At 39.5% G+C, this 22,404-nt stretch overlaps 1 protein-coding gene across 1 annotated transcript in view; it reads right to left on the bottom strand.

Moving 5' to 3' along the window:
- Positions 1 to 19,981, bottom strand: part of tbc1d14 (TBC1 domain family, member 14) — a 38,975-nt gene extending 18,994 nt beyond the window's left edge. Inside the window, exons 1-3 of the mRNA XM_005741874.2 lie at positions 19,387 to 19,981; positions 14,017 to 14,779; positions 3,123 to 3,246 (exon numbers count right to left, since the gene is read on the bottom strand). Coding sequence (XP_005741931.2) covers positions 3,123 to 3,246; positions 14,017 to 14,779; positions 19,387 to 19,435 — 936 coding nt within the window. The 5' untranslated portion in view covers positions 19,436 to 19,981. The remainder of the gene's footprint in view (positions 1 to 3,122; positions 3,247 to 14,016; positions 14,780 to 19,386) is intronic.
- Between the last annotated feature and the right edge of the window lie 2,423 nt (positions 19,982 to 22,404).

Raw genomic sequence — 22,404 nt, 5'->3', positions numbered from 1 at the left:
CCACACAGAGTCCAGTAACCCCTCCTTGAAACAGCAGCAGCACTGGCTTAACAAAGCCTTGAAATCCGAGCCTTGTTAACTGATTCCTCAGGTCCAATATAGAGTTACAGCCACAGACAGACTTGTGTGTGTACATGAGCACTTGTATATCAACATGCAATTTAAAGCCAACTTGTTAAAAGGTTACACATTAACAGAACCTTTAACTGGGCTTCCCATGCACAAAGATCACTGTAAGAGTGCTTTTTCCTTTGTATCAGAAACGGGGCAAATGGAAACACAATAACAGGTTTCTGATGGCTCTAATTACATGTTAGCATCTGGTTCTTTAGTTTATTTTATCAGCACAGAGCGACCCTCTGCTTTTATTGAGCCTTGGGCACTTTTCTGTGGAAGTGGGAAAAAATAATAAGTATTCAGGCACCAGCTGGTTATCTGCCAGTGTTGTCAAAGACCTTGACATTTTGAATACTGCATAACAAACACGTTATGCTTGCTCTCCACTAAACCCAGTCACATAGAGAGAAACAGAAAAATAAGTATATATAATATTTTAGCAGGTTCTACTTATATACATGCAACTGTTTCTTCTATTTTTGCCATTTTACATCAAAAGACAAAAAATATTTTAGGCAGCCATAAAAAGAATTGATGATTCATTATAACCGAAAAGCTGTAGCTCAAAGCAAATGGGTGTCCATAAAGGAAGCAACTACCAGCAGCCACAGAAAGTCAATGAGATTGAGCAACTTCAAGAAAAGATGGAAAAAATAACCACTGACCATATGAAGTTAAAATATACAGATCGTTTTCATCTTTGAGGTGAGCAACTGCAGCTTGGAATGTCTGATAGCGACCAAACATCACTGTCTGTCAGGGATAATACGTGTAGCATACTTACATCCCCAAAGGAGTATATTATCAACTACTTCAGCTGTCTTCCTGAAGTCCACTGTATTGCAATAACATGCTCCTGCTATAGTGACCATGCAAATAAAATTCTCCTTGTCATGTAAAACCCAAACCATGACCGTGCATGCTCCCTGCTTTGAATAAACGAATAAATAGCTCAAGTCAAACATTTGCTGGGCCATCTACTACACTTCTAAGAGCTGCTGAAGCCAAACAGAGGGGCCGCTTCAATTTCTGCAAGTGGTATTTTTTTTAAATATAGCAGCTGAACCTGCATGTCATTTTTCAGCTCAGTACTCCTATTGTTCGAGAATACAGCAGATTGTATGCATGATCTGAGTATTTTGAACTTGCTTATGATGAGAGCCATTATGAACCAACTACTGACGAAGGCTTCTTTATCAGTCTTAAGAAGTAGTTATGATGTTACTGTACTTTACCTCATGGTACAACATTAAGGCTCTGCTTAAAACTGAATCCAAGCTATCTGTCTGACCTTTGAACAACAGATGCACACTCTGCAGAAACACCAATTCAAAACTGCACTTTCTGAATTGAACTGATCACATTTTGGGTCAGAGCTGGACCCTGGATCATGGAGCAAATGCCTACTTGTATTAGCATCAGTTAACTTATGAATATAATACCAGTGGTTTGTGCATCAGACAGCTGGCTGTACAGTTTGACTGGGGCTGTGATGGCAGCACCTTCTGCAGTCACATAAACCGCTCCTGATGGTCTATGCCAAGGCCAGATCAACCCCATTCATAGCACACATGCGGAAGGCTGGTTTTCAAGGACAGTGACTGACTGGAGTAGGATGTTGATACCTTATCAGCTTTATCAAACTCCAGACTAAAAACGTAATTATACTTTTCATGGTTATTTTCCTGTTGGAGTCTTCATAATTTTATTTGATGGTTTCTATTTTTCTGCATAGTCACCACAAACAGAAGATCAGCTGCTCTGGGAAGAAAAATCCTTTGTTCTACTGAAGTACGCAAGGCCATGTTCTGTGTGTCAACCAAGCAAAGCACACACAGAGCTGAACAAATGGGCTACAAACAGACAAAACTCTCCTTGGTTTATAAACAGGACAGTGAAACTTCATGTAAAGGAGAAACTGTTCCTTTTCTGATTAGTTTTCTCTCAAACGAGCAGTGACCTCCACCTCACACTGGGGCGGTTCCCAGCTGAGCAACAGGAATGAAATTTGGCACATCGCAAGTCTGAGAGAACAGTTCTCATCTGGAAAAGAGTTAAAGGCACATACCAGGGAAGGCAGAGGTTCATCTGCAGTGGTGCAGACACTGTACTGGTGGGTGTGCTTTGAAAATAAGAGCTGAGTGTACAACAGAGCTGTAAATTCATTGGTCGGTCTATGTTCTTACCCTCGCCTATGGCCACAGGCTGTAGGCAGGGACTGAAACAATAGGATAGCAGATGGCTGAAAGCTACAATATACCTGCTGCAACAGTCGGTCGCTTCGCTCAGCATGGCAACTGTGTTTCATAGACATTTGTTTTATACCTGCTGTTACAGGAGGCTGCTGCAGTATTCTCCTGAACTATAGATATGGCCACTTAGACAATACATACACATAAGCGTTGATATAGGAGGAAAAGAAGCCAAAACTGGAAGCCAAGATGTTGTCAAAGGTTTTTTGAAAAGTTTTTTCCACAAATTGTCAAGTTTTCTGCATCTGTGCATCTCTGATCATGTGCTACAATATCATTAAAATGGCAGTAAAAACCAATACAGCTGTGTCTTCAACCCAGCTCTAGCAGCGCACCGTGCCAAGTTACAAAAATCGAGAGGTGCATAAGCAGCCGACCGGCATCAAAATTGATGCGCAACACTACAAACACAAACTATGCATCATGCCACATGAGATTAAGCCTAGCTAGTACACTGAAAGAAGCCTGGTTCAGGAATCTTTTCTAGAATGTCGTCAGGATGCCTCCTTGTTTTGGAGTTTTAGGCATGTCCTACCAGGGAGGTGAAGAAATGAATTGGAGAATGGAAAGTATGGTGGGGAAATGGAGATCTGCACATCACTGCTTGGACTGCTGTTCGTCTGACGCAGACGCAACTACTGCCCATGTCTCCATCCTTTCTGGTAATTCAATAGGTATGCTCGTGCCACAAGCCACACACAAAATAAAGCCCCTTAAGTTCTGTTGAACCCCTGGTCTGATTACAGATTCTACCTTTTGTATTTTCTTAGGGTCTTTGAGGGGGCTTTCCCGAAGTGGGACTTTCCCAAACAGCTTCCACCCAGGATCCTTCTGCTCCACAGGCTGATTTTCCTTCACTCTCCTGGCAAACAGGCTCCTGAGAGAGGAGAATGACACAGAATTAGAATGGACGATAATTAGCTCATTATAACAGCAACAAAAAGGAAGGAAGGCGTTGACAACCTGCCTCCTGACTAAAGCAATCAGTGAGGTGAAACACTAGTGTGTGTGTCTCTACTACTGGAGGGAACAGCTGATGTAAAGCCACATATTGTATATTTGACTTAGAGAACAAGGGGTTATAGGTCACAAGCCATTTAACCTCCTACCTTATATGAGCGATATTCAATTAAAATTTAAGGTCTAGTTAGAGAAAATTTCCTCAAACCAAGGTCCAAAATATCAAAGTTCCAAATGCATTATAATTTAATGCAATATATAATAAAGTAGCCCAATTTTTGAATCAGTAGTAGTTTGAAGTTATATCTACATTTATGGTAATTTCATTTTAATGGAGAAAGACAGAAGTCAACCAAAAATCCAGAAAGAAAATATTACATGAAAGTAATAAATAAATAGATTTTCATGTCTCTGAGTAAAATAAAAATTTGATTCCCCCACAGATTGACTATAATCATGGGACATAGCCAATCAATTACAGATACTACTGATCTTAACTTGTTGTGTATAAAGTACACCTTTTCACAGAATCAATTTGCTTTTATTCCAACCTATCCACGACCACAGGAAAGACCAAAGATCGATTAAAGAACGTGACAAAACTGCAGATCTGCACAACGCTGGGCTACACAAGGATGAGTTACAAGAACATCAGCAGGAAGCTTGGTGAGAATATGACAACTGTCCGTGCAATTATTCAGAAGAAACTGTCATCGTTGAAGGAGTTCTTCCCTCACAGGGTGAGGATGATCACAAAAGTGGATCAGCCTAGAGCTACACTTGTTAATGACGTAAAGGCAAATAGGACCACAGTCACCAAGAACACCACTTTTAACACACTACACATTGAGACCTCGCAGCGTTCCAAGTTCCCCCCTTGTTTATGTGGCCGATCTTACAAACTCAGAAGGAGAACATTTCCCCCACTGTACATCGACTATTGTAGACAAAGGAAAAGGCTGACCATACTAAAATGACAATAAGATAAATGTGAGAAATCTTGCACTAACGTAAAATAGAAATGGTGCATCAAAATCTAGTAATAGGTCTGGGTTCAGATCCAGATTGTAGTCTGCCTATTCACGACTTAGGCACAATATGGAAGAAAGCATTGGGAAATGGTTGAATTTGGGTGTTTTTTGTCCCACTGCCACAGGTGTATAAAACTCAAGCACTTGTAAAAGAATGGGTCATCTAAAGAGCTTACTGAATTTGAGTATGGTAGTAAAAAAGATGCCACTGTTGCAACAAGTCAGATTGTGAAATTTCGTAGCAGCAAGTGGTATTATTGCAAAACTAAAGTGTTTAAAAACCACATCAACATCATGTAAAGTTACAGAGCAGGCTTGCCATGTGCTGAGACACACAGTGCCTAACTGCAGAGTTCCAAATTTCCCCTCATTATTGCCGCTTTGACTGAAGAATACTACCTTCATCCAATGAAGTTTGTGAATTCCCATTTGAAATGAATTGTCCAGTCTCCTCTGCACTGCATTGAAAGTGCAGTGGTTTCAGCCCACCTGGGGTTTAAATACTACCTGCTAAACCGTTGAAAAGCTTTCCTTTGTTCCACAACATTCACTAAGCCGTTTAGCCAGCTATTCGGTTTTATTTTTTATTCATTTATCACTGCGTTGATGTCACTGAGCTGTTAGAGGTGGCTTTAATTAAAAGCCCGAATAGAGGCAAGCTGTGAAAAGACACATTTAAATTGGTCAATTAAAAAGCCTCTTCTGATCAAGCAGGGCAAGAACAGGCACAATAGAAGGCTGTAACATCAAAGAGCCCACACACTGCTGTTTGTTTAAGGCTGAATTTCATCAAGGGGTCTTCTATAATGATTTTCACACGTCAGCTAAATATGACATTTTCAAGCTTTGGCTCTCAGCAAGTTGTACAGACATGTGGAAAGAGCCGGGAAGGGTCAAATAGGTCTAAATGCACAAGTTGTCTCAGTTGAATCAGTGACCCCTGACCTCTTAAGTGCTGCACAGCTTGACCTGTGCCCCGTGGGTTGGTCTCGAGAGTAGTGATGACAGGAAACATGCTGCCAAACACAGGACAGACTCATTCAATGACTGTCACCACATGTGCTACGGGCTTCTGTTTTTGCTTTGGAAATTGCTTCATTCAAGATGTTCTGTGCTCAGTAAAACCTTACAGTTCCTGTCGTCTGGACAACAAAATGACATTGGCTCTTATCTTGCTTAATAACAGTAGTTATAAAGTTATTATAAAGTGCAATTAATACTAATCAAGAAGAAGCTGCATCATATCAAAAACAAGCAATGCTTTGCTGCTAGTAATGTTCAATTACTAAACAAATCTTGCAGCTGCTCTAAAATTAGTTTGTAATTTTCCTTTTTTATGATTTGGTAATATTTCAGTTTTCTAGTTACAGTAAAACAGCCCAAGTTGCAAATATGACCTATATTCCACAAGAAGAAAAAAAAACCTAACATGCACAGAGACCAAACTACTATAATAAAGCTCACCACCTCTGAGCAGCTAACTCAGCTGAACTTCCCTTGTTCTATGCAAGTCGGATCTCTTCAGGAGCTTTTAATTATCTTAAGAAGCCAATTAAAAAGCTCTATTTTAAATTCAGAAACGAAATCCATGAGCTATGAGCCCTAAAATGCTGAGGCCTGAACAACTTATTCAGCAATATTAGCTGAGAATTAATAGGGAAGAAGTATTATTTATGTATAACCTGCAGGTTTTCCAGTATTCAGAAAGCAATGTGTTTTATGAGTTACAGAGCAGTCTGAGGAGCAAATATCAGGAAAAAAAACATTATTTCTTGTAGACCATTAATACTGTTAGGAATCAGAAGGTGACGCAAGACAGAAAGATGACAATACCATCACACTGCAACTCTGGACAACATTTCAAACAGCCAAGCTTTACAGCCAACCAGCTGTAATTGCTTATGAAACGTAACAAAGATTAACAACAATTTTGCTAATGATTTACCATGGTGACATTTCAGTTTCCAGTGACAACCTGAAAACAAAATAACTTGATCTTAACAAGTAAATCCATGTATGTTCACAGTCAGGCATAAGCTGGGCGAGTCGCCATTCTATTTACCCTCTAATGCCAACGCCTCATTCCTGCCTCGTTGTAGCTGCACGTTTCACATCAACCCTGCATATTTTCCGCTCTGCTTGCTGATAACTACAGTACACAAAGATAAAAGTAATGGAATGTTACTCCCAAGGTGAAAAAAAGAAAGCCGTTAAAAGCCAACACCTAATATTTTACAAACTGTAAATGCACAGTGACATTTAAGCTGAACTTCTCTGCTATTTTCACAATTGCACAGACAAACCAGTGAACAAAACAAAAAAAACCCCCACCATTTTCCATACTATCGCTATTTTCTTAATATTTTGACAAAGTGCTTGAACGCATAAGACATCGGTAAATTGTACAGCACCATTTCACACTCAAATATAGAGGAAATGGTCAATTTAAGGTTAATCTAACTCCACCCACAGCAAACAGAGGAAGGAAACGTTAGCCTTCAGATTACAAAGAAACAAAAGATGGAGAGGATAACTGAGGAACGCATGGGGTGACGGAGGAAAGAGTCATTTAGCCACAAAGACCAGGGGAACGACAAGGACTATTTAACAGATTTCTTTTGAAGCTTGGAGAACTCAAAACAATTCAAGGAAAACTGCTTCACAGACTTTGCACAGGCTGTACTGAATGCTACACTTAAGAATCCCATTATTATTATTGCTCACTCCCTGTCATAGATTTACTTTTAGAAAGACGAGTACTGGCAAACATGGCAAAGTCTCATATCGTTAGCTTCATAGCATAAGTGCCTAAGTCATTTTTTTGTGATGACATAGGCAGACGGACAGGATGATGCAGCAGTGGTAGGGGAGTAAAGTTAGGCAAAAATCTCAATTTGACCAAAAAATGACTTAGGCACTTATGCTATGAAGCTAACGATATATTGAATCCAGCTTTACTACTTTTCTCTACTTTTGGTTCTGAATGATGTTAATCTGAACATGTCGTTAGAATCTGATCTCTCTGGTTATGAGAACCTACCTCCTGTTTAATTCTTCTGGCTTAAAATGAATAAGGATTATTTATAAGTGCTAATCATACAAAACTACTAAGAGTTCTGGAATTTAACACTTCTCTTTGGTGAAGAGGACAGACGAGCTGACCCATGCAACAGGGCTCTCCAAACCCAATAAAGGCAATCCATTCCTCCATCGCAATTCCAAAGACTTAGAGAAGTAATACCAAGAAGCAGGGTGTGGAACAATATCTTAAAACACTGCACAGCTGTGAAAAACACAAATTCACAGCTTAAAAAACCCAATTACACCCTGATGGCTTCCAAAGAAATTAACAACAATAACAATCTTGGCAAAATTGGACATTCTAGCAAATTCACCACAAAAATGAGAACGCTTAGAGAACCTGCTAAATGCAACAAACCCCAAGAACTGCATCTCAGACTCAACATTTAACATGCTGACATTTGTAAACGTTCATGAGAGCACATTCAGAAAAAGACTTTTAAAGTAAAAAGGAGAAGCGGAAGCGAATGGACTTTTAAAGTATGGCTTGTTTGGAAGGGTTGTCAGCAGGAAGCCTTTTCTCTGTAGAAAAGAAAATGGCTGCATGACACAGGTTTTTAAAGTTGCATCTGAATAAAAAAAACAACAACAACTTTGGAACGATGTCCTTTGGAAATAAAGACAAATCGAAAGTAGAGATGTTTTACCATAATGCAGGGTTGTAGTTGAAAAACAAACAAACATGAGCACAAGCAGTGGTTTTGTAACAATTTATTCTAGTTAGATGTGAGGCCATCAGTGGATGAGCCCTGCGAAAGCTGATGAAGACCCGGAGGGAACATCACGAGTGTAGATTAGATGATTCACGAAAACACGGCTAAACTCAAACTTCTCAAACCACAATGTTTCAGTGACTTGTTTTTCAAGCAAATAAAGATGACAAGTGTAAAAAAAGTAGAGGAATTTCATAGTTTGTGAAAGTTATTGAACTGATTCCTGGTCCACGGTTATCAGTTTGGTAATGTGGATAGCAAACTGATAGCTTGCTATCCACACTAGCTTTGGCTGGCCTAAAATAAAAATGAAAGCATCTCTTGACCCTTTGCAATTTACTTGAATACCAAATCTGAGTGTGGATGATGCAATCATGTCGCAGAGACCATACTCCCATTTTAACAGTAACAGCTGCACATTAAAGAACCTTTATGAAATCTTGGTAAACATGCCCACCATCACAGGGATTACTAGAATATATTATTGTCATCTCAACCTAAAAAATAAACCCACTAATAAATCTTAAAATGTGGTTCAAAGCTTGGGAAAACATTACTTGGTCAATAATCAACTTTTTGGCTCAACCAACTAATTATTTAAACAAGAATCTGTACATCTGTAGCGCAAAAGCAATACTGAAAATATGCGATATGCCAGAAAAAGTAAACTGTCAGCAGGGAGTAGTGAACACGAGTAACCCCAGAAAGCCTCTATAAAAGAACGCAACACAGATCAAAGTGCAGAGGCCAACACGGTGCCACCTTTAAGAAGCAAACTTTGACTTCAACTCATGGATTACTCAACACCTCGTGTGGATGCCATGTGTTTTGTTTTTGCTTGTTTTTGGCTTTCGTGTCTGCAGGAACATGATTTGCATTCAGTCAGGGCCAAAGTTGCTTCAACGTGACATCTGAATTGGTGCAGCTATGGTCGAGTACTCAAACGGAACAGCTAGGAAGAACCAAAGAACTGACTGTCAGAAGGGCTTATTTATATATGGTCAGTGTGAGCTAAGACATAGCACTAGATTATTTTTTCCCCAAAGGATTTTAAGATTTTTAGCATTTCACAAATCTGGTTTTCAGCCTTGATGTCTGCAAATAAGGTGATAAAGTGTCTCAGCATGGTTACAGACCTGAATTTACACATGACTCAAAAATATTAACACAAGCCATCTCAAGTAGAAAAGCAGACTCAAGTCATAGAAAACATCAAATAACCAGGACAAAGACCTGCTCAAAGCTGCCAAGCACAAAAAAAAAAAAAAAAAAAAAAATCCAACAGGAAACAGTAGCCATGACATGTCAATCAAGACACAAACGTATGCCACCAAATACTGTTCATTGTCCTACCTGTCAGTGTACAGCATGAGCGATGGAGTTGCCATCCTGCTCTGTTAATGCAACTACACAACAGAGAAACAAGAGCCTGGAGTCTAAGCTTCAAAAGACGATAAGAGGAACAGAAAAATAGCAAAAGCCCTGTGGTTAAACTCATAGATCAGCAAGTCCCACTGCATTTACGGCTTTTACTACAGAGTGTAGAAAAAGCCCTACACAGCCACTTTGTTCAGGCAGAGTGGAAAGGAGGGAGCTGCTCTCTCCTCTGTGTCCCCACCTCCTCAGTCACAAGGCTGACTTCTAAACAAATGGGATGTAAGGAACAGGAGGAATGAGTGTGAGAAGCAGGAATCTGAAGGGCAATCAGTAAATGAGTAACTTTTACTTGTGACGAATGAATAAAAACAGGGATGACGAGTTGAGTTTGAGGGAGTGCCAATTTAACACTTGACGTTACCTCATTAACTGATTAATTCAGTCAGTAAACATTCTGAGTGTGTTTGGAACTTGGATTCAATTTGAGGAAAACCAGAGCAGGCAGTGGATCATTTCATTCCCGTCATCCTACCCATCTGATAACTACAACCAAAACAAAATGTAAACTCGTGGTTTTGACTCAAATGCATCTTTCCTGAAATGTATATCAGGAAAGATGAATTCAGCAGAGAGGAATAGTACATTTCTTGCAAGTCAAACAGAATACGGAAATTCCAGGTTTGGCTTCAGTTCCAAAAAGAAATAAAGCGTCTGAAAATTAAAATAGAGTCTCTGCTCCACTGATCAGAGAATCTCTTCTTACATTTAAGTAAAACCTCCAGGCACCGATGACAAGAGGATTTAAACCAAGGTCATCTCAAATCATCACATTTTTGGCAGCTTTCATTTGCCAAGTGAACTCCTACACAAATACAGAAACAAGAAAAGGGCTACTTTCAGCTGCTCTATTACAACAGTGGGCAGTTCCACATGTTTGATTTGGCAGAGTCTTGCACCAGATGCCAAATATGAAATGATTCACACACTAATTCAATGAAATGTTACATTTCGGTAGCAGAGTAGATCTGGGAAGAAAGAATGAGACCATGCGATCTGACACACGTGGCAATGGCACCAGCAGCCTCAAGCTGAAAGCGGTCTCAGTTGAGATTACACTTTTTCAAAACTCAATGCACACAACAATCTCTGCAGCATCTGTAGTGCTAAATGCAAAGCTATCCATGACAACACACTTGATCTGAAATAAAAGCCTGATCAAATACAAAAAGAAATCTTGGTAGACTAAAAGCGTTCCTCAGAACGTGTGCAAAAACCTGAAAGTCAAATGAAAGTAACTTTAGCATGTCTGTTGCCAGCTTATAAGAAGTTGAACCCGAGTATGATGATGAAACTTGTAGTGAGACATCAAAAACCTCATCTCTATCTGTAACATGCACAAGGAGGAGGAAGAGGAAGGAACACCACACCTTTAGCTGCACACATTCAGAAATGGGAAGTAGCCCATTAGATGCAATGTCATGACAGTATCGTCTTCACAAACAGAGAAGCAGTGCACACTCTCTCAGGACAAGTTATGCTGTTAAGGACTTTCCCTGCCAGAAAACAGAAAATTCCTCAGGATCTGAGATACTGGATAGGGAAGCTCATAGGGATGCACATATCTGATAGTCGTATATAAGGGGACAGAGTGCTTTGAATCAGCACAAATATGCTCCGCTGCAGGCCTCTAAAAATTCCAACTGCACATTTGGGTCATGCTGTGCATTTGTTGAATATTGAAGCAAACGGCCCCCTCACCCCCCTAAAGAAAGAAAAAAAGAAAACCCCAAAGATCCAAAAACACAGTATGAAGAGTACAAACAGGAGTCGCTAACATCAGCACAAACAACAGTGGTCAACAGACCAGTTGTATGTAACACATCTTTTTGACACTGGCCCCATCTGAAAGCAGCAACGTGCAACCACCACTGAAACTTCATAACTTCTACATGAAACAGCACAGAGGAAGCTGACGGCAAAGGGTCAGTCGTTTGAAGGCATTTCACAGTCTGTTTGCAGTAATTCATGTAATTAACAGCAAACTATAGTCAAGTGAGTTAACATGAGCCAGAAGCTCCAAAAACAGCACTTTCCTTGTTAGCTGCTCTCGCCCCTTTTCTCTTTATGTTCGTTTTAGCACTTGTGAAGCTTTTACTGCACCTACAGTAGAATATGGAGTTTCTTGTTAGACATACTCTGCATGTGTGGCTCTAAGAGCAATGCTTAGTGCTGAGAAACTACTGTGAACATAAATTAGAGCAACAAATTCTCACTGAGCTTAAATTAAATCTGTTTTGTTCACCATGGTTTTGTTATTGTTTTACCAACAAATACAACTTCAGCACATACATGAATGAACTTTAGATCTATGTTATAAGGATGGCATCAGTAATAATTGGTCTAACTGGTCCATTTGTACTATTGAAACACGATGTGCTGGGGAGCTGGTGTCAAAAGGTGTGAATAACAAGCAAACCAGGCTTTACCAGGGGTGTTCATATACTAGTCTGTATCTTAAACACAAGAGACAACATGCAAGTGGTAGCTAGGTCGCTGCTGTGCTTTAAAGCTGCTATCCGACTCATGCTTGGCCATGATTTGGATAAGCAGAGGTCAGGGTCATGATCTTTTATGTTCTGGGTGAGCTGCAATTTCCAAGAGTGGTGGAATGGGTCAGAGGGATATTTTGCTTAATGCACGTTTGTGAAGCAATCTTAAGCATACAAATTCTGCAAGTCAAAGAGGAAGTTGACAATCTAGTATTATCTCAGTAAGGCTGGCTACAATGCTGCTTTTTGTTTTTCTTCTATTTCTGCCCTATTATGGCCTCATAACATTTGTGATAGATCAATATTTCTGCCCACGTTTCATTATACTCCAGCATGGTGCAAAGATCTTGAAGAAAGTTTACAGCCCTTAATTTGTAGTTTACATCCAAAGAGACAGGCTCTTTAGATTTTTTTTTTTTTTTTTTTTTTTAAGTGTTCTTGGACATCAGGCTGTCTGGAGGTCTTTTAAAGTTTTTCCTTTGGACAACTGCTGCTTTTTCATAAAACAAAAGGCAGCCAATATCCAAAGAAGAGCTCTACAAATGTCCCTCCTAAATCCTGCAACTCCTCTAAAAGATTCTAAATTACAAGTAGTGGTGTGTGGATCACACCATATATCAATCGTGGCTCAAGAGTTGGCAGTTCGTCTTGTAACCAGAAGGTTGCCGGTTCGAGCCCGGCTCGGACAGTCTCGGTTGTTGTGTCCTTGGGCAAGACACTTCACATACTGCCTACTGATGATGGCCAGAGGGGCCGATGGCGCGATGTGGCAGCCTGTGGCTACAGCTGTAGCTGCCTCCACCAGTGTGTTAATGTGAGAGTGAATGAATAGTGGAATAGTGGACGGCCCTGAAAAGCGCTATATAAATGCAATCCATTATTATTATGATATATACACCGATTCCTCTGATACCAGATATTTATGTTCTAGAATCGATTCTCACATTAAAATATTGATATTTTAGTAATTTAGTAATAAATTTGTACTTTATCATTAACAAGAACACAGTGGAAAGTAGCTGTTATTGGGATCGTCTAAATGATTGGTAGGAACAACTCCTTCCTGTCGTAGTGAGATGCAAAATGCTGCAATATAAATGTGTCACGGCTTACGTGTTGACAATAAGGGCTGATTGCAAACGGAGTCATGTACCAGCTAAGATGAGGTTTGTGGCACATGTGGCAAGACCACAAACAAAAATAAATCATAGCACAGAATATGATGACTTGATGATGAGAGGGACAGGTGATGCTAGGGCGAGACAGAGTCATTTGGTGCTACAGGTACCATCTTGGTACAGAGACAGAAAATGTGGGGATGTGTACCACTGCTGCCGATTTTTGTAAAGTGACTTATGTCTAGGCTTAGTTTTTGTTTTGATGTTTAAACAAGTTGAATTCCCCGCACCCTTAAAACTATGGAATCACATTTGTTCTTGTTTGTTGTTAATTTACATTAATAAATATGGTAATGAAATAAATACATGCCTGAATGAGTAATTAACTTTAGATGTTTACCCTGAGATTACCTCACATGAATTCAATTGACCTAGATTTGGTCAAGGTTGTAGAGTACATCAAAGTGAAAGTGGATTATACAGGTTAGGTATCATCAAAATATATTATCTATATGCAAAAAACAGCTAGTGTAGGCTTTGAAAAAATAAAAATGCATCCAATAAAAACACAGCTCAAAAATATTTCATATATAAGACAAATAGATAATAACGTGAGTCTAAAAACTTTCTCAGTTGTATTATTATTTTAAATCATTTGTTTCAAATGATTGTTAATTGAATATTCCAAAATGTAGGTACTGACTTTACAGGTTTTTTTTATTTCTTATATGATAATTGTTCATAATTAAACAAGAACAGATAGTCTGTGGGGGTGTGGTGGGGTGTTACAAATACAAAGTACAGAACCATGGACTCACCTTGCAAATAAACTTGCTAGTGGTCCCAATTTTCTCTGCCTCCCATCCTCTTCTTTCTGCATGGCTTCTGCCGCCCATAAGTCTCTGGAGGTTCCCGCTGAAGACGACAACACCACTTCTGAAAAGTGGTTAGTGCTGCTGTCGGCGGTCTCCAAAGTGACAATCGCACTGGAGTCAGATGTAACTGTGAAATCCAGGATGTCTTCGTTGGAGACCGACAGTTCTGTGCTCATGCTTGACACGCTGCACACAGAGATGTCATCACTACGGTTTAATGCTCCGCCCCCAACACCAGCTCCCATGGTGGAGGATAATCTGAGGGTGGGGCTAAAGAGGCGGATGTTGTCATAGCCACTGCGGGGAAAGGTGGAGGATTTTCGTACAGTGGTGCCATCAGAGGGACCATTGTCCAGAGGTAATGTGGCGGGGGTGTCGTGACTTGATTCCAGCATAAGGCCTCCGTCGCTTTGCCTTTGGTGACTGTGAAGGAAGGGCTCCGGAGGATTGATCTCCAGAGTGGGGATACCAGAGTCCTGGGAAGTCAGGCTGTGGTTGTCTGGCTCCAGGTCTGGGTAACTTTTCTGTGGGCTGCTATAACGGACAGTAGCGGGCGAGCAGGATGGCTTGTAGATGGGCAGGACGGCGTTGCTGTGTGTGGCCGCTCTGGCCTCATGGCAGTGATTGCTGATGTGATCATTTAGGTGAGAGGCCGTCGGGTCTTTGACCACAGAGCCATTCTCCACTATGGTTCCTCCAGGCATAACTGTAAGAAACAGAAATTTCAGTTTAACAACATAAATACATTTGTTCACCTCCTGATAACTAGTTTGAGCCAATTTGCTGTAGTCTTTCATAAAAAGTACGTTAAAAAAAAGTGACAATTCCATTGTTACATTGTTGAAATAAAGAAGCACAGAGAGTGCAAACCTCTGGCAAGGCAGCTCATTCTCTGGTCTTTCTTTGTTTTTTAATAGACTATGGTTAAAAGTAATTAGTTCTGTTAAAATTAAAGCGTTAATGCAAAGTAATCCGCCATCACGGTCAACACGATTAAAATTTTTAACGCTATTAATGCATCTGGAGTGCAGAATGATTCAAAATTTCCAAAATGTTTCTGTCAATGCATTTTGGGCAGTTTGTCCAAGTAGAGTTACCTTCACACATGTGCAAATGTGCAGTTGATCTGGTAGTGACGGGCAGCTGAACCAAACAACTCAATATAGAAGATGATAAACGCACGTTTGAATATTAAAAAAAATAAGACGGAACAGTCAACCGACATAGTATTATGCACATTGTGCAAGAAGGAATTCTCTTTTCACCGAAGCACTTCCATCTTAAAATATCACATCGACGTGAAGCATACATTAGTCGTGGATGCTGCTAGGACTAACGTGTCACCAAGCTTGCAACAAACCACTCACAGAGCATCGGGGACTCGGTAACTCCACCTCCCAAATACCGACTGGCACAATTGCCAAGTGGATTGCAACAAACTGCAGGCCTATTAATATCTTTGGGAACATGCGCTTTACATAGCTTTGGTTCCTCGTTTCAAGGACTTGAAGCCTCCCCAAAAGTAACAGAAAGAGAGCGGATAAATGTTTACAGAGTTTTTTGTTAACATGAATGTTCAAGGTCTTGGTGCATTCTCAATCATCCAGGAAAATAAATCTCCAAAAGTTGATTCTGTTCATCTAGACGTAGCGTTTTGTGGGAGAAAACGCTGCGTCCTTCAGTGAGCTGGTTTCAGTCATTATGCAAATGTACTGTTTAAGAATTGGGGAAACCTGCAGTCAGCTGAGACTGAAGTCACTTGGATGAGTGACGAAATGTTTCTCCCACAAAACGCTACGTCCAGATGAACAGAATCAACTTTTTGGAGATGAATGTTCAAGATAAATAAACATGTTAAGTACGCATATTTTCCCTTTTTTCTTGAATCTGTTTGCTCGTGCAAAATTAAATGTGATTAATATAGAATAAAAATAAATGGTATTTAATTGTGATTAATCAAAATTAATCCATAGTAACCCTGTGATGAATCGGATTAAACATTACCTATTAATTTTCAATTCAATTCAATTTTATTTATATAGCACCAAATAACCTCTAGGTACTTGCACAGTAGATCGTACAATAACAAATACAGAAAACAAACAAACAAACAAACAAACAAACAAACAAACAAACAAACAATCATATGACCCCCTATGAGCAAGCACTTTGGCGACAGTGGGAAGGAAAACTCCCTTTTAACAGGAAGAAACTTCGAGCAGAACCAGGCTCAGGGGGTGAGAGAAGGAAAACAGGATAAAGACATTCCTATTAGTATGTAGGTTTTTTAAAAAGTTGTATTTCACTGGTGAGAACCAGTTTAAGCATACATTCTTTGTGTTTACTCTCCATTTACTTCATTATATTGCATAAATGTCAGTTACAAGCTTAAATATAAAGTTGAAAAAATGTAATTGCAACCAGGCTGTTGATCAAGTAATTGCAATTAATCGCGAATAATTACAGAAAATTGTGCAATTAATTAGTTGTTTTTTTTACTCTATTGACAGCACTAAGAATAATGTAATATGGAGTCAAATTGATAGAAAAGCAGTGCATTATAAAAGTGAGATCAGAGGTGAAATGTGACATGGCATTTGGATGCAAACTATAATGTGACATTTAGTATCCCCATATACCAGTTTCAAATGTTGCCAATATGAACAGAAGGCAGTAAAATTTTAAACAGTTAAAGATAAGACAGTTTATGAAAGTTTGACCTTATTTGACCTTGAAGAGGTCAGAGATCCAAATGTGATTGCAAAGGTGGGAAGCGGCCTTTCTCCAAACAGCTTGTGTGGAACATGGCTTTAACTTTCTGCAGTTAAATCACCGTCCTGCAGCATCTACATACCTATGCATGTGACAAATAATAAAGAACCTAGAACCTATTCGTGGAGGAATTTCTTAATTTCTCTTTCAGCTTGTTGAGGTTCTGGTTGCGCTCTGAATACAAGTTCATGCACATTTTTCCTTAATGTGAATTTCTCTATATACAGACACCAACAGATTTTTGGTTTCCAAAGATTTGTCACAGCTAATCACCATCTTATCAAACGCATTGCACACAAATGCCAATTTAAACCCATTCAATGGTAAACTGATAGGAAACTCATCATCATATTTTCATTTTATTGGCGCCTTGATGCAATTAAATCCATTTAATAACAGCAACTGACTGCACTGTCTTCAAAGCAACTAGGAAAATAAATCTCAAGTTCACTGCACACAGTTGGAATACCTTTGGTTATGTCGTGGTCCCACACCAAAGTTTTCCCTAGTATGACTGCACCATAACTGAAATGTTTTAATTTGCATTTTGTTTAAAGAGGCTATATAGGGGTCATTCGACAGCTCAGTGTTGTTATTCGTGGGCTTTAGCCAAAATGATCCCACTTCTCTCCTTCACAAACAGAAAGTTTGAACAGTATGTGAGTGAAGCTTCTGTGCTTACAGAACCGTCAGCTCAAATAACCACATCTATGATATCGCCTCTCAATGACATCATCAAGGCCCAAGAGTAAGAAGAAAAAGAACAACCTAGAAGTGTCTAGATCAGTCTGAGCTTTTGGCCCACAGGACTTACTTGTACACGCGTATACTTGCACTTTGTCTATGTTTAATACGGGCATCCAACCTTTCAATAAACACCTGCTCAATCAAATAACCACAGCTTTATTAGAATTAATGGGCTAGGCAGAAAAAACTGCAGAAAAGTTATTTTTGACTGTACATCCCATTGATATTGGTAGCTTTAATACAACAGGATTAAAGGTTTCCTCTAACTGACATTGGATACACGAGCATGTGAGCCTAACTAGGTGAAAACTAATCCTAAAGTAACCCGACTGTAACTGGAGTCTGCAGTGTAATGTGAACATGTTTTCTGCCGGGCTCCATCATGCTCCAACCCCAGCTTAGAAGCTAGTGTGTCTAAGCTCTAAGCTGCATTAGCAGTGACAGGAGAGAATTTCAGGAATCCTTTCATTAAACCAATTCTGATGCGGGGAGGGGGGGTGTTATCTCCTGCACTCTGGCAACAAGGGAAACTCTCATAAACTTCAGAGCACACATGCTAGGTTTAGTGTTCCTACTACATAACTCAAATTTAATCACACAGAAATAAACGACAGGCATGTTAAGACAGTAAACAGGTTACGATTAAACCAACCACGCCCTAATCAGTAAAAATAAATACCCTTTCAAAGTCAAAACCCTAAAAGAGTTGAGTGCTCTCCAACGCACTGACACACGAAGCCAGATTTTTACCCAAACTCTAAACCCTGACTTGCAGGTAGTCATGTGAGCCAGGCAGACTTTGTCCCAAAACACAGCAACAGGTTGTGCCACTGTGGAAATCAAAATACAAGTAGAGGAGAGGTCACCAACAAATGTCAAAATTAATGATGATGACTTTACGGTCATTATTATTAATACTGCTATGTATTCTGAAAATATTAAAAGGTCTTAACAGCTAAGCACTGAAATGTAAAAGCTGTGAAGCATGCGGCCGCACCAGAGAGTTTTTTTTTCTTGTAAAAGTAATGAAACAGAAACAACAAGATTGCCTTCATTGTCTGCCCAACTTAGCCGCCTATTTGAATATACACACACACACACACACACACACACACACAGACAAATCTGGTTCTTCAAGTCATGATATGATGACTCTATGGACACCATAAGGAAATGCAATATTACGCCACTATATCCCTGACTAACAGCAGAAATTGTGAAAAGTGGGCCAACACTTTCACAAGCAATGGAGCCAGTTTTCAGTTTACCTGTATTTGTTTAAAAGCACATCACGTGTTATGGCATAACCCTATTCCAAATATCTGTGTCAGGTATATGGAGGATTCCAGTTTTCGGGAGTGGTTACAAATATTTATTCCATGCCAATATCACTTTCTACAAAATTGAATGAAAGTTCAAGTTTTATTTATTCTGAAATGATGTGCAGAACTGAAGACTAGCCATAGCAATTTGCAAACTCACTCAGTGACGCTTGATATTTGAGATATGTGACGAAATAAAAAGTGCAAGTGCTGTTTAATGTGTAATTAATCTATGCCGAATTCATGCCCGTATCTATAAAACACGAGTTATTCAACTGGTCATAGTTAAACATCTGTGTAAATTCGCGATATTACATAGTTTTGATTTATTAAAAGTTTTTCTAATGTAGTTTGGTGTGACATACGTCACCAGGGAGGGCAGCACACTCAGTGTCAGGGTCACGGTGAACATGTCATGTTGTCTAACCGCGATAAATACACAGAACTGAGACCGTGCTCGACAGTAACGTACCACAGTGGTTCTCCCTCCGGTCCTGTGTGTCGTGGGCCGTGTTGGCCATGCTGCCGGTTAAAGCTACAGGTGGGTGACAGGTAGGCGCTGGCCGGAGTGGTCCATGATGATGCTGTGACTAGTGCTGCACCACCATCAACTCCCAGCCTCCTCAGCGGAGCTTCGCCCAAACGAACAGCACTGAAGTCAGCTCATTTGTTTTCGAATAAATTCCCCGGAATTCAGTCGGAATGCGGCCAGTGAACACACAAACGCCGTGTTGAACCGCACTTGCTCGCCAAGTGCACTTGCCGCTGACGCCAACTCACTAATTTCACGAGCGCTTCCTCAAATGGAACCAACACTTTTTAAAATGAGAGAGACATGTTGGTTTAGCCTTCCCGGCATCACAGCAGGACAGGAAGTGCTTCTCCGCTCTTTTGTGAATCATAGAAGCAAGCGCATTTCTCAAGTTTCTCCGGAATCGTTAAGATTTCATACCTGTGTCGATGCTTCTGCCGCCATTTTAAAACAAACTTGTACGGAGAGTGCGGTCTAATCGAGTAAAGAGTGCTCCCTGTCGATGGTTCACCTGTCTGGACCTGAAGGCATTATTAATCGACTTCGCAACCTGCGGGCTTATTATTTATATCACTGACCGTATGTTACTTCTACAATATAGACGGTTGTATGACGTAGAAGAGTAGTCCTCCCAAAATAAACAATTACATAACATTTTTAAAGTCGGGTTAATGTTACAAACACATTTTATTAAATGTATGTTCATATTAAAATCATATTGAGCCAATATCAACAGAAGTATATTCAATAGCATCGTAAACTGAAATTTCACAAATTGCTATAATAACTGAGCACCTGCTTATCAAATTGTGAAAACTGTCATTAGAAGTGCTATAGGCCTGAAACTTTTAAGAAGATATACTCTGTATAAATAAAGTGGAATTCTACAGAAGCAGCTCTGGGAAAATGTATACTTGTTATGACACAAAATAATGTACAGAGTTATCTCCTATATGTCTAACCATTTTGGGTGGCATTCCTTTACAGGCCATATAAATAAAAAGTTGATGGTAGTATTTTTAATTGTACAAATCCTGTAGTGACAACAAACCTCTGTTTTAAATAAATATTTTAGTAGCAAAATAATATTTTCTTAATAAAAATTTTTTTTCTGCTGATAGAAAACCCAGCTTTTGGTTACACCATGACGTTTTCATATCCCAACTGTTCTGTAGCATCCGCACAACCTGACAAAAGACCTGTAAAACATGGTTGTGAATTCTGGATTGTATTGTAACATATCATCAACTACTTAAGTGTATATTTTCTATTAATTCTCAAGCTATTCCCAATTCCCGTTACATATTTATAGGTCTAAATAAGGGATAGCTAGAATTAATATGAAGTAATATGACACTGTTGAATATCTGGAAGTCCTACTCGTCTTTTTGTTTTATAAGTTTACAACAGATTTTCTAATTACTAATAAAAGTTTTGTGCAAAGCAGCAATTATTCATCCAAACTCAAAAAATATCAAGGTTAAAATATTAAGTGTGTCCATACTTTTGGATTGCAGTTTTATTAAGTGCAATTTCTAAAATTAATCTAAAGTGTAGGTGGCTGGCCTTTCACTTAGAGATAAGGTGAGTTCAGCCACCCGGGAGGAGCTACTCATCCGCCACATGAAGTGGTTCGGGCATCTAATATGCCAGCATGTTTTCTGTACATAGTAAATTGATAGCAAATGCATAATCATAATAAAGTAATATAGTGAACTTTAATTATTACTGCTACTATTATTAATGAAAGCCTTTATTTTGATTGTAGACATCAATATTATAAAAAGCTACACTTAAATGCTATGCTCAGGAATATCAACCTGTTTTCTGCATTGTTGTGGTGTAACCCCCCCACCACCATGTCGCTAGCCTCCACCATTTTAACGAGAAGGCACAGATCAAGTCTGACAGAAGCAACACTCACACATGGGATAATCATTTATCTCGTTTGGTCATCTTATTAACACACATTGGGTTTGTTTGACAACCACAAACATCACATTCATTTTATTCTGTTACATTAGAAATATAAAATCTTAATGTGTATGTGTGGATAATCTCATAACATAATGTTAAATATTTAGTCACAATTCTTCAGTGCAATGGATAAATTATTTAAGGCTGTTGCTGTTATATTAGCCTTTCAAAAACCAGCCAATAATGTGTTGGAAAACCACCTTTGGTACACAAAAGTATACAGGATCTTAAAAACATTGTCCGCAAGAATAAAAGCTGCAGTCTGATATGTGCTATAAATACTTAAGCAGCTGGCAGTGCCTCACCTGCTCTCTAGTGTCACCGTGAGGCTGACGAGCTAAAATGTAACGCTGCTCCTATTTCCTTTCAACACTCTAGATCAGGGGTGGGCAACTCCAGGCCTCGAGGGCCGGTGTCCCTGCAGGTTTCAGATGTGTCCTTGATCCAACACAGCTGATTTAAATGGCTAAATTAGCTCCTCAACATGTCCTGAAGTTCTCCAGAGGCCTGGCAACGAACGAATCATTTTAATTCAGGTGTGTTGACCCAAGGTGAGATTCAAAACCTGCAGGACACCGGCCCTCGAGGCCTGGAATTGCCCACACCTGCTCTAGATAATGCAAAGACACAGGAACCTACAGACTGCATTTTGGTTTAATCCTTTATTATGTGTTAAGAAAATCCACAATGAAACAAAAATAATTTACTCAGGGTGAACATGAAATAAGAACACAGCTACGCAGGATACATAGGGTTCAGGAACATAGAGAAGAGGGAGGGCAAAGGAGCATCATCTACTTGGGAATGAACAGACGAGGAAAACTTGGGTTTTCTGTGCTGGATATGCTGTTCAGAACACAGCGCAGTTGAAAGTTTGCTTGTAAGAAGTCTCTCCGAACACATAAACCCTCTCTGAATGCGTTTACTCGTCACGTTTTGTTTCAAACACAGCCTATCAAAATGGAAGAGTTAAATACAGAA

Source organism: Pundamilia nyererei, unplaced genomic scaffold, assembly GCF_000239375.1.
Source record: "Pundamilia nyererei isolate P.nyererei 1_Seehausen unplaced genomic scaffold, PunNye1.0 scaffold00114, whole genome shotgun sequence".
In the NCBI taxonomy this organism is placed as follows: Eukaryota; Metazoa; Chordata; class Actinopteri; order Cichliformes; family Cichlidae; genus Pundamilia; species Pundamilia nyererei.
Note: the sequence above shows the minus strand (reverse complement) of the source record. Positions and strands in the feature narration are given on the sequence as shown.